Consider the following 14,012-nt stretch of genomic DNA (forward strand, 5'->3'; position numbering starts at 1 on the left):
TGATCATTGAAAACTCGGCTTTTAACCAAGACAACCTGATAAGACTCGCGGAGAAGAAACGAACAATTTAGGAAACACGATAAAAGACATTAATTATTCTGCTGGCCTCTAACTCTCGAAAATTTATTTTTTTCCAGTTTTCATCATAGGTAAATATGAATGATGTACGCTTTTGTGGAGGCCTACAAGGAAACTCCAAAGCAGTTCTCAACGCCGGTATTTTCTCTACTGACAGCTGTTTGCAAAGTCATTCAACGACAAAGTGTCATCGAGTGAGCCGATGGATCATAATGACGTCAGTAACGTGAACGTGGGTGTAAAGTGGAATGTCATATTATTCCCGGGGATCAAAGAAAAAACTTGAATAAACCTAGAACTATGGATTCACTTCGTACTGCGGAACAAATCAATCATTGTGCCGGAGAACGGACGCAGCGATGCGTGGACGTGGTGGGCGTTCATTGGAATGAACGTTGCCTGCCAGCACGCCCACCGACCACGCATCGTGGTACACGAATAAAAACCCTGACTAGGAACAAGAGAGTGGCATCCCATAAAAACCGCACATAAATCCCTTTGAAATCTTGAAAAATAAAACGATTTATTTAATTGATTGCTCGGAGCAAATTCCTATGAACATATGTAACTTGAATGTGCAGATGGCGCTCTTTGTAACCCGAACTGGGTCAAATTAGCGTGCAATCTGTGTGCGGAGTTTTTTTGCGATGCTTTTCCACAATCTCCCATTACTGTCGCATGGGGGCGCAAGACATAATTTGCTACTCGGGAGAGGAAACTACTTGTACGTAAATATCAGTTCAATGTGACACATTTCATTACAGAAACACACTGTCAGTCAATTTTTGAAAGCTTTTTCACATAGAGAAGAATCTCTAATTCAAATTTGCAAAAACAACAATTGTTATAAAGTTAGACTAGTCCCCAGTCGCCTGGCTTTTCTCGACAGCTGAGTTACTAGCTGGCCAAGGCGTTCACTCTATGATCTACGCAACAGCCTACCATTAGCGCGTCGGTCTGCTGATGTTTAGTCCTTCAATTTATTATATGTTTTGATACTTATATGCCCACAGACTTGGAGAAAGTCTGTTACAAAGTAAGTGGAACAAGCTACGTTCAAAGGTGTGGCCTTGTATCTTAGATTAGTTCTGTGTGTCCATATGTCGTTCTTGGCCTGACCTGAAGTCCTAGACCTTTGAAGCTGAAAATATCGCTCTTAGATTTATACAAATGCGCAAGTATACATGTTAAGTACGATAATAAGGTTTCAATTGCTCACATTGCTTTGTCTTTGTGTTCAAAACCAGGCCCATCGTTTATTTTTGGCATATTATCTTTCGCCTTCCTTTTTGACTACTTTGCATGTTTTAACCGTACAAGTAGCCGTATTTGAACGGTGCGGCTGTGCGCATGCGTTCGTTACCGTCCAACCACCTGTTGATTCTCGTCATTGGAGGATAGAATCGTTGACTGGTGATGCTGGTGGATTGTTCGGATTATCGGATTTTGTATTAATATAAATGTTTTCTTTAGTTTGTATGATCAAGATGTGGACAAACCAGACTGTAGAACAATAATAATATATTTGGACGGATTAAATGTCTCCAGTCGGCGGTTGTTCTTGGATACGGATAGGTGGCAAGGCATGCTGGACGCTTTTGGTAGGATTTAGCGCCGAAACCTTGTCAAACTACAGTAACGAGTGATGGACGGCCACATTTCAAAAATATGCAAAAGAAAACCTTCAACTTTGGACTTTATCAACAAAAGATAGGCAAAACGAAAACCTGTTGCGTTCTTTCTAAGCTAAAATATTACCGTGCAAATCCAAATGTCTAACGTAAATTGCACAACGCGTGATAATTATAAAGTTATGACTTTCTTGAAAAAATGACTATGATTCAAATTGTGAATATATTTCCGAGATGTAACAAATCCTGTTTCTCTGTCTTCAAACCCCGTCTTTCTTCAAAATCTTCGGAGATTGTTGGCTTTATGACACTATGTTGCTATAGTCGCCGAGGGGTTGCGATATCGACCTGTTTACCTATCAAAGGTCGGAATTGTTCCAGAAATATCGGAAAACACGGAATAAACAGTCTCTGTAATCTATTCAAACACGCTGTTCCGTAATCTGTTAATTCTCCAAAACACAGGATTTTCGACGCTAATCTATTTATCAATGTCTGTCGCATCTCTCAAAGCCGGCGACTTATTACTTGACGTAAAGGGTGGGGACTCGATCCCAGGGATCAAGTTTCTTCTAGTCTGCAAGAGCATTATGGAGGTATCACAATAGCCTTTTTTCCCACTGAAATTGTAATCTTGTGGGCAAATTCCCTGGCAAGACAATCTCAATGTCTGACACAAGCCTATAGGTTATAGGTGTGAATAGATTCCACTTTGTTTACACGTATTGTTATTATTGATAACACTTTTTGAATTTTTACGGCAAGCGTTATACTTATGAGCTGTTGTAGATTTTCAATGCCCACTATGTGTAAGAGTTGAGAACTGACAAACATGTCACATCATCCTGGAACATTATACAGTGTTGGAACATGGTTAACATAAGGTATTCCAACTTGTCATTGAGGTTCATCAGAAAGAAAGCATTATTCATTGTTAAATACCTACAGTTGATGACATACATACTAATATCTGCATAAATTGGAAAGCTCTTCGATCTTACTGTACTCTTGAAATAACTATTTTTTTTATCTTGATCAAGTTATCGTATTTTTCCATTAGATTATTCAAATTAGTTACAGTGTCCAGGTACTCAGTGATTGAAGACGAGGATGATATCATTATTCTTATCGTTATATAATTAGGGAGTACATAGTCTTGACCTTGATACATAATTTGATTAAAATAAATCATGTATCCATAAGAATCATTAGGTATGAAGTGTGCTCTATAATTGGCGTCTTGGAATTCTAGGCATTTGGATTTATCTGACCGGGTAGGTATTTGTGAATCAGTCTTTGATCACGAGGTCACGATAAATAACGCGCGAAATTACAGAGACCGCGCCATCTTCTGATCGATCTTGTTATCTCCTCTATGTACACATATTTGTTGTTCACTTTAAAATTACCGCGAAATAAGCCTTTGAGTCGGCATTTACTTGATGTAGACAAACAATGCAGATGGCGGGAAATATTCTAAAACATAGCCGTAGAGGAACTTTCCGACAGCCGACAAATTGCATCTTGTACTGATCAACTATGATATCCCGCGTTTGACTTCGTTCATTCGCACTGTACAAATACATTGGGTTTGTCAACGGAGTCAAATTCAACCTCTTGACACGCGCGACAAAGTTTATGTGGTTCCTATCGACTCTTCCATATCTGTTTCATTTCTATGAATATCTGGGTGAGTGCAATTCGAATTATCCACGGAAGTGTAAAATTTACACAAATTTACACGAATTTGCCCAAAGTGTTTTATTGTGTCATGTATGAAAAATACTGGGACCACATCAGTACATGGACTATAAGGAGTCACTCAGCGCAGAAGTTTTTATAGGATATTACGCAGACTCTTTGCACGGACCACCTTCCAGCATAGCCCTTTGAGGGTCAATGGTTGCAGTCACGTGATGGAGATACTGTGTTCCAGGTAACCGAAAACTCCGGATTAAGACTAATTAACAGATAATAGCGTCTTAATTAAAGGCGGAGCCTCCCTTTAAAAGGGCGCCAACCTATGGCGGCGTTCATTGTGTAAGTGGACACCAAACAGGCAACATGAGGGCACACGCTCCAGAAAATGCCACTTTTTAGTTTTTTCCGACCGCAAAAATGCTGACAGACTGCCAAGCGGTCAGCACGAAGCTGCTGCCGATCGAACTCTGTGGTTATATTCAAATTCTAACGTGACTGGAAGACGTTTTTTAAGGAAATTCGAGTGTGGTGCTGGGGAATAAATGACCGTTGGCAATTTGAACCGACCGTCAATCAAACGGTTATATAAGCTCTATTTGCAGGATTAGCAAAAGGTGACAAAAGATTGAAATCAGTTTGTGTAATTAATGTAATAGAAGTCAAACATCGTACTGGCCATGTGTTTGACTGGGAGGAGAACTCCACTAATGCGAAAACCTGGGATTGAAAAGTGCGGCTTTAAAACAAAAATACGTCCTTTGGTAACATGGTTGTTAGATTGCTGCCCGGTAACGACAGTTCTCTTCGTTTGTTGTTGACCGGCAACGGGTACTGCGAACGGGAGATGGTGGCGTTAATACCGACAATCGCAGCAGTATTTTAAGAAGTCGGCAAACTGTCTCGGCGATTCTTTATGATTTGCAGACGCACTGGAGCCCTGTCACAAAGACATCGCATTTTCTAACAGCATATAATAACTCTCTAAGAATATCATAGCTAGAATTTACAAACTATATGAGGTGTCTTCTTGGTGATCTTATTATAGCAGTGTTCAAAAATACTGTTATTCAGTGAATTTTACATCCTGGGAGAGCTAAATATTATATCATTTTAAGAAGAAAAGAAGAAAACGCGGATATCTTAAACTTTACATCGTTGAAACTGTGGCAATGTGCAACCTTTTACAGCAACATGATATGATATAGAATTTTTCAATAAACTTGATCCAAGTATGAAACGCATTAATTAAAATCATGGCTTCAATCACGAATACTGTATATCTAGGGATAAACTCCACTATAGACGTTTTTGCAGGATATCAATTTATAGGCTGTGAAACATTGCACCTAACAAGTACACTATCATCGTGTCATTATGTATGTCATTGGATACTGTCATTGGATACCATACTACCGTATACAGACGATACACGGTTCCTATTCCCACGACATTGTACGCTGTTGGCATGGACAGATAGTTGATCCATCGAGTTTCATCATCGACCTGTTTACAGTATCAGGGAGGCAGATTACACCTGGTAGAATTAAACTGTCTTTGTGGTCTTTTCAAAACAGACCCTAATTTGCCATCGAATTTTTCCTATCTCATTATGATTATGTATCGATTTGTCGACAGCTTATCTTCTCAGCAAGATCACACCTGAACAACTGTACTTTCAGCGGCAATTAACTCGAAGCTCGCGTTATCTTTGCTGAGGAGGGCACACTCGTCTGTCGGTGCGCAATTTTGTCACAGACTATCTCACAGTTTGCGTAATGATTGGCATTAGTTTGAAGAAACTTCGAGTGTTTCGGTGGTGGAATTAAAACCAAAAGTCTTTCTGTCGTTCACCGAATTCAAGCGCTGCAAGTCGATGACATTATCTTCGTCCGGAGAAGTCAAAGAGTCGGCACACTTTCTGTCTGTGAAAATCAAAAGGTTATTGATCGGTAACAGACACAGGGGTCTAATAAACCACCCGCGTAATTATCCACCCATATTATTGTTATTCAGAATAAACGCTTTAACATCGAAATAGTGTTCTCTTTACGTTTGTTCAGAACATTCTGACATTAAGACATTAAAAGACGATAAACGTATCCACATATTTCGTAAAGATACATTCATATACATGTTGCTTTACACGGACAGAGGTCTACTTGAGAAAACCGTTTCATGTCTCTCGTATTACAGAGGTTTTCTTCATGCGTTGTGATCGCAAGAACGCCATAGGTTACAAGCTGAACATGGAGAATAATCGGTTACAAATAGCTAGTACGACCCTCACTTGTGGAGAGAGACAGACATTATTTTAATCGCTTCTTCAAGCTACCGGCTTCGTGACACTTTCTCTCGAAAGAAAATCTAAGATGTGTAATCAAATCTATTTCGTCTTGTTAAAGTATTTTGTCCCTTTCACATTCCCTCCAACAATTACAAACTCTGAGTTCATTGACCTCCGTGGTTTTCGTCACCAATTATCATCTCTACCGCTAATTGTACAGAACGTTGTACCGATGCTCAAGGAATTTAGTTTTTGACATAAACAAGGCACATGGTTATGAATCTGCTGTAAGGTTGATCAATGACCGCCGAGAGAATAAAGTTTATGTCGTCTATCTATTTAAATGATGAGTGACGATAGTCACGACTCATAAAAACCAAAATTTCCCACCGACGTTATGTTTTTTCTGTGATGACGAAAGCGAAACCGACACTGGAAGGTGATACAAATATTTACATGGTTATTAACACCAAATGGGCATTGCATCGATACCAAATAATGAAAAGTCGTTCACTTTCTGTTAAAGTTTCTTCATTCGGAGGACCTCTCGGTTTAATTGAAGGTTACTTACTCCTGGTTTTTCTGAAAGCCTTGTCCGCCAATCTTACCGCCCTCAACGGTCACTTCTTCAAATGATCCATTACAAAGACATCCCCGACACACGGAGGCGTCTGACTTGTGTTGGCCATCATTGACTTCAATCGTAAATTGTATTCAAACAGCTTGACAGATTCCTGATGTACAACAAGGACAGTAGCAACTGTCGATGATACGTAGGGTCAAATTCCTAATAATTGCTCAAAAATGTATCTCGATAAACAGTCGTTAGCGGGCTATGTACAAACTCAGACGATGACATTTGGTAGTCGTCTGACGTTTAGATGAAAGCTTTATAATTTTATACAGTATTGTGATGTAAATATGCTGCAAGTCTTCTATAACAACATTTCTAGGTCCTGCAGTTGTCAACTTGATGCTTTTTTGTTTTGTATAAGTAACTTATTGATTGGAGACTGGCCAATGTTTTGTTTGAGTGCGGAAAGTCGAAGTAGTCTACATTGCTAAAATAGTCTTCTTTGGTCGATAAAAGTAAAAAGTCAGTCCTAGAATCTCACGAAAAGATAACATACTTTTAACACATCATGGCAATTGGTTTGTTTCAATCTAACTTTATCACCAGTTCAGAAGACAGCTTTTTGTTGTCATGGAAAAATGACTTTACGTAACAGTTCTTTGGTCGTCGATGGAGAATTACTTTCACACTGAACTTTTTGTGGACAGGTATTTCCACTCTTTCACGGAGTGAGCCAATGCGAAATTTCCTTTCAAACGTTGCTTTGACTAAGATGGGTATCTGCAACATCAGATTATTCATCGATAACTTATTGACTTGTAGGCAAGCAAGTCGAGATAACCGTCATCTTTCAAACGGTTGGGTCACATTATCAATATCAAAACAGAGTATATTGAAGCTTGGAGGTAGCGTAGCACACAGGTCTGCATCATACAATGATACCTCCACAATATACTCGAGCAGGTTGTCGCGTAGATCGTGCCATGGCCGGCAGTCTCTGAAACTGCCGCACACGCCCGAGAAAAGAGAAAGGACTAGGACCAGTCAGACCCAAATGCTGTAACGATTTCTCCGCGCGTTTGGAGCAGTAATGTTTTGTACAATCTACCACACGTGCCTTGTTTGGAAATGCGAGCCGCGGGAAACACCTTGGGGTCGTGCCGATCGACACGCTTGCGATACAATGCATGATTGTCTGCAGTTGAAGCTACTGTAAGCACCACTACAGGTGGTACACATCAGAATATTCCAAACATAAAAGGGAAATACTACAAACAAAATGTGGAAAATTGAAAAGAAAAGATCGTTCACAAGAAAGCAGCAATGAGAAGTAGTTTTGCCGGAGGGTTGGACCAAGCAGGACATGAAGAAAAAGACCGATGCAATTGTCATGCAAATCAAGATGCATGCATACTTAATCTCATGTCATAATATTTTCATTTTTCGAGGGAGGCTGAAGCGCGCTCGTCATTTGATTATTGTTTGTTGGAAAAATTAGGTGTTAAGCGCCAAAGTCCACATCCGGGCGTGTCTGCACTTAAGTAAATATGCTCAGCTTGGATTGATAGAGTAATTAAAAGCATAAAAGAAAGTTTTACAAAACCAATAAACTTCGTATTTTCCCTATGCTGTTGATTGTATTCTATAGGACTTAATTTTCATCAAACTGCTTGTGTTTGATTAAATCATATTGATGTGCTTAGCCGACTGTAGGCATAGGAGAATTCTATGAGAAGAATATTTGCCTTATGTCACGTGATAAACACCCCTGAGGCACGTAGCTTCCTGCGTATCAATTTGTATTTACTCGGTGAAATCAGAAAGACACCGATGGCATAATATTTTCCCCGTTGCTTTTACAAATGTTGGAAACACAGCTACCACTGTTTGTAAAACGGTAGACCCTGGCGTTGCGGGGTCTCTGTAGAGCCAAACTCTTATGAATAGTTTTGTGAAGAACAAAACGTTTTCAATTTAAGTAACAATAGCGCAAAAAAAAAACAACCGAACAACACCATTGAACAGACACATTCAAGGGGGAAATGGAAACATTGGGAGAGAACCAACCAAATTAAGCAGAACAAAAACGAGCAAACTTTCGAACTTTTGTTGATCAGAAATGTCGCGGATGTCAAAAGTAAGTTTGTAAGTTTGGCAAACTGTATCCATTTCTTGAAAACAAGAGAAATTATAACATATGTACACGTGCACGTGACTTACACCTGCCGAGATGGCGTCGTCGACATAGACTCTAAGAAGTTAATATCTCCTTATCATTCCTCCTTATCAAAGATACCCTTAAATAAAATGTACTTGTCTAGAAATTAATTTACTTTTGAAATATGATCAAAGAAATTTGAGTAAAATCAGTAAAGATATGCCATTCAACTCTCTTGGATCTGCTTTCTGTCACAAACGATATGTATATCGAAATTTGACACTCATAGAATCGTTTTAACGAGGCGTCAATGTTGTGTTTGACACGACCTTTCAAAATTATATTGAAAGAGTGGGTGCTAAGCGATTCTACGTTTTCAATCCGTGGTTCTCGCAATTGTATCTCAGCCCCCACGACAGCTTGTCTATTCATGTAAAGGGGTCGATCATTACCTCATCTATTTCTAATTAACAATGAATTTTAATTAATCTAGAACTTATTTTACAAGAACGATGGTTTTTTACCGATAGCGAAGTTCAACACGTAAAACAATATGTCTAACATCGATGTAAATAAATAAAGGTGTTATTATTATTGGTTGGCATCAGCGGATGGTCTTTGTGGAATATAGTTTATCTTGGAAACGAATGTTCCGATAAGCAGAATAAAAAAAAATCACTTCAAAAAGGTGTCATTTTGCTAGCCTATTCATAGAGGTAGACTCTTCCTACCTCCATGGTTAAACCGATACAACAGTTTGACGGCGTTCCGCTGGTATCCTTTTTGTAACGCGAGTATGTCGGTATTTTGTAAGGAATTAGCGCCCACAGCGGCAGGTCTTACAGCTAGAGTCTGATGATACTGACAAAAGATTTTTTGGTTTGCACATAGACAGCGGAGGTAGTTCCCCCTCTACTGACCATGGTTTGCGCTTCTACATGTACAGATTACGAGTTCATCACGGCAGTCCAGGGTCCATGTTTATCGGATTAGTTTCTGATCCGCCTAATCAAACACGCGTCAGTATCAGTGTTACATTGCGTCCTCGCTGAATTGAATACTTTTACTATTATAAGAATTTAAATTGCATTAAACGTCAGCGTGCGCCATTGTTTCAAGTCGGTATATAGATAGGGCAGGAGACAACATATTAATCGGCCACAAGAGGCGGTCATTGACCCCAGAAAAAGAAAGGCATTTTTGTTGATTTACCGCAGCGATACCACACAGTGTTTACAATTTTACGCCGTTGTATCAAGTACTTCCCAGACTCTACGGAAATGTTTATTGGCAACCAGGTGTAATCGTATAATAATTCAAGGTCAACACGCGATTATCGCCACAAAGTAGATTAGTAAACTTGTCCAAGTGATTATGGTCCAAAGACGTAATCGGCTTTGCACGGCACATTTGACGAGCTATTGCTAAAACGGGTTACTCCACGTGGTTAGCTGTTTCCGAGTTGGTAGCATTTCGAAATGCCAAAATTTTTACTTCGCTTTTTCAAAAGAATGAAACCCCGGTTAACAGATTTAGTTTTTCCTGATGCAAGGATATCACAAAAGCAGTTTCTATCAAACCACGCGTATTATACAATACCAAAATGCGTCGCGAATGGCTGCACTTTGCCAACAAGTGATTAACCTTCGCAAGTCGGCGCCCGATATTTCAACAATATGTAGTTACCAAAATTATCGATATTTGGCCATCCGCTTTTAGACAAATAATGCTTTTAAGCTCGTTCAGTTTTGATTACATCGCGTGCACGTCAGTCAGTTCTATACTGTATTGCACACACCGCGAAAACTCCCAGTCGTTTTATTCCTTGAGACCGTTTTGAAATTAACGTATTCAAGTGCAAATTTCAGATTGACACTTGTTTTGTGAAAGTTATTACAAAAGTGGGTGCAAAGTCTTTTCAATTTTCACCTTTTGGTTTGACTTGTATTGTCACCTGGCCCTCAATACACTGTACTAACTCCGTAGAATAAGCAGAAGCTACGAGATCATCATGTTCTGCTGTCCATGGTTCTAATTAGCATGTTATTATAATTAGCCTTTCAAGTTCATTCATCACGACCATATCTACGGCAATGTAGGTTCGTTCGTGTTGGATGTAAAAAGAGGGGTGTGTAGGGGGATTTTCTCATGAACTAGCTCTTCGTCTTCGGTTTCCACCCAGAAAATTAAACGGTTTGCATTAACTACAATGCACAAGCTTGAGTAATCCTTGAATTGCAAGTTCACGTAATCTTTTCGCTACAACGCGTATGTAATGAACAAGTAAAGATAATTGTAATTGCTGAATTGTCACCGTATCAAATCTTGTCAAGGCTCCGTGTCATTTAGTTTCATTTTCGGATTAGCAACAAAGGAAAGAATGCACACAATTACATGACTGTTTGTTACACAAACCACTCGTCTGACTTTTGATGAATGCCCTTTTTGTTTTCGTTTTGATTTCTGCGTGAGAGAGCGATGCTTTGGAAACTATGGTGGCAAGTCAGATTTTTGTTTGTTTGTTCTTTTGACCGGTGTTTGGTTGTAAGGTTACCGACTTTCCCATGCTCAGTAAAACTTGGCATACCGGGTTGAGAAACAATATATGTCAGCAAGCAATTGAACAAACGATAAAGACACTGCCAATGTAACGAGCAAATTGATTATGTGATGCGCAGTTGTTATACAGTGATGGGTATTTGTTATATGGTGATGAGCATTTGTTATATGGTGATAGCAATCCTTTATATTGTGACGTGCATTTGTTATATGGAGATGCACATTTGTTATAACGTGATGTGCGTTTGTTAAATGGTGATGTGCATTTTTTATATAGTGATGCACATTTGTTATATGGTGATGCTCATTTGTTGTATAGTGATGTGCATGTGTTATATGGTGATGCACATTTGTTATATAGTGATGCACATTTGTTATATGGTGATGCACATTTGTTATATGGTGATGCTCATTTGTTATATAGTGATGCACATTTGTTATATGGTGATGCACATTTGTTATATGGTGATGCACATTTGTTATATAGTGATGCACATTTGTTATATGGTGATGCTCATTTGTTGTATGGTGATGTGCATTTGTTATATGGTGATGCACATTTGTTATATGGTGCTGTGTGTTTGTTATATAGTGATGCACGTTTGTTATATGGTGATGCTGATTTGTTATATGGTGCTGTGTGTTTGTTATATAGTGATGCACGTTTGTTATATGGTGATGCTGATTTGTTATATGGTGCTGTGCGTTTGTTATATAGTGATGCACGTTTGTTATATGGTGATGCTGATTTGTTGTATGGTAATGTGCATGTGTTAGGGACTGGTCAGTTTCTTCAGCCTGGGGGGGGGGGGCGGTGGATTATTTTTTGCCGACGTCAAAAAGTGGCTGACCCCCCCCATTCCAAATTTTGAAAACAGGGTGACCCCCCCCCCGGCGCGCGACATAGGTAAAACAAAAGGTGGACAATATATATATATATATATATATATATATATATATATATATATATATATATATATATATATAATATATAATATATATATATATATATATATATATATATATATATATATATATATATATATAATTATATATAATCCCATGGTATTTTTCTCTGTTTGACGTCATCGTATACGAGTGTTTTTCGCGGAGCCGTACAACTTCGAGCCGAAGGCGAGAAGTTGTGCGGCTCCGCGAAAAACACTCGTATACGATGCGGCTCCGCGAAAACACCGAGTATACGATGACGTCAAACAGAGAAAAATACCATGGGATTATATATTTATCACATGAACAGTCTTCTTATTTTTCTTTTGACGTAGATGGATCAAAATTATCGTAACAAATTGCATGACTTTCGTCGCGATTTGTGTTTTACTTACGCGGATTACTTTCATTTAAAGAGTAAAGCGGCCCGTCACCCAGGAGATACTTTCATTCATAAATCCCATCAAGCTGAAATTTGCTTCATGAAATAGTATCTCCACCAACCAGACATACGGATTCGGTCACGTGAACCTGTCAATCATTGTCTCGCGCTGTACCGATTCCAAGGCAAGTCGGCCATCGGTACGGTCGACATAACTTTCATCGTGCTAGCGACGGATACCACAGTATTCAGAGTTATTCAGAATATTTACAAATAGATTATGAAGTAAATGCAACGACACGATCGAAACAGTAATTATCATTCTCAGAGATTCCGTGGCTTTTCAAATATCACACAAGTTTACGACCGTGGCGAGCGCGAAAGATTCCGTTCGATGACACACAGAGTGTACCTAATTGCATGTTTACGCCCACAACGCTGCCGTCACCAGTCTCTGCCATGCCGGTGTCAACTCGTTAATCCCGATCTCGGTCGTCAATGTTTTCGTCTTAAGGATTTTGATGTTTGCAGTGACATATATCTCACCCGTAGATACATCCTAATTTTACTTGACGGAAACTCTGTTTTGAGTGTTGTCTGAGTCAACTTTCGAAGTACATCGGATTCAACAGCGCTGCATGCATTAGCTTATAGCCTACAGCTCAACAGTTGATGTCTTCGCATATAGCGCTACAACCTTACGCCGCTACAGGTTTGATTCCGAGCAAGAATTTACGGAATTTTTTGTATGATGAAGGAAATTTATCGTTGTTAGTCGAATGACTTTATGCTTGTGCCTGTATGTCGCTTTCCCGAAGATTATACTGTACTCCTCTTCAGTTGAACTTCCGTTGAGGTGAAGATTTTAGGTTTATCGCCAACCGGGATCGCCAGGTACGACGTCCACATTGAGCCTTACGAGGCGACTCGACTGGATCGGCGGTATCCCCATTCGATTCTCGGGAACAGTTATAGTTTTAGCGACTCGAAATTTCGCTGGACATGCCTTCTATTTATGTTTATCCATGTGTGAATTTATCGGGTCACCTTTTTTGAAAAAGTGTCTTGAGAGCATGGCACATGGCATCGATCACGACAAATCGGTCTATGTTCACGTCGCGACCCGCATGAAGGGTACCATGCAAGAAAAAAGTCCGGTTGATGACGTACAACAGGGGTAATTCTGATTTCTTATCCGTCCTGTTTACGTCACACAGGTGGGAATTCGTGTGATAAATACATATATATTATATTTTACATTTTACATATATATTTATATTGTAAATAGTCATTCTATGTTTTTTAATGAAATTGTTAACATGTCAGTTGTAAGATAGGAATTTCAAAGTGTCAATCTTAAAGTTTGAATACAGTATATTTTGAATGAGCTGTATTGTGAATGAGCTGTGAATGTATTTCACACTTTCTATGCTTAACCAGATGTCCTGAACTGTTGTACAGAAATGGATGTCAATCATTAATATCAAAGAGGAAAAAGCAGTGAATCAAAAACTTTGATGGGTGTTAAGACTTGCTAACCATCCAATTAAATCTCCTGAGGAGCCATAGAGAGCTTTTTTAGCCAAATCTGATGTGTGCAGTGTCTGAGAGGACCTTTTCTTGTAACATTGAAACCATAAAAGCACAGCTAATAATGACAAAAACTGCCTTTTTTAACTGTCATTTTGTTCATAAAA

At 39.1% G+C, this 14,012-nt stretch overlaps 1 protein-coding gene across 1 annotated transcript in view; it reads right to left on the minus strand.

Moving 5' to 3' along the window:
* The window catches only part of LOC139136264 (mucin-22-like), a 29,746-nt gene extending 20,583 nt beyond the window's left edge, over positions 1 to 9,163 (minus strand). Inside the window, exon 1 of the mRNA XM_070703992.1 lies at positions 9,158 to 9,163. Coding sequence (XP_070560093.1) covers positions 9,158 to 9,163 — 6 coding nt within the window. The remainder of the gene's footprint in view (positions 1 to 9,157) is intronic.
* Positions 9,164 to 14,012: the final 4,849 nt, after the last annotated feature.

The sequence above is a fragment of the Ptychodera flava genome, chromosome 7 (genome assembly GCF_041260155.1).
Source record: "Ptychodera flava strain L36383 chromosome 7, AS_Pfla_20210202, whole genome shotgun sequence".
Taxonomy (NCBI): domain Eukaryota; kingdom Metazoa; phylum Hemichordata; class Enteropneusta; family Ptychoderidae; genus Ptychodera; species Ptychodera flava.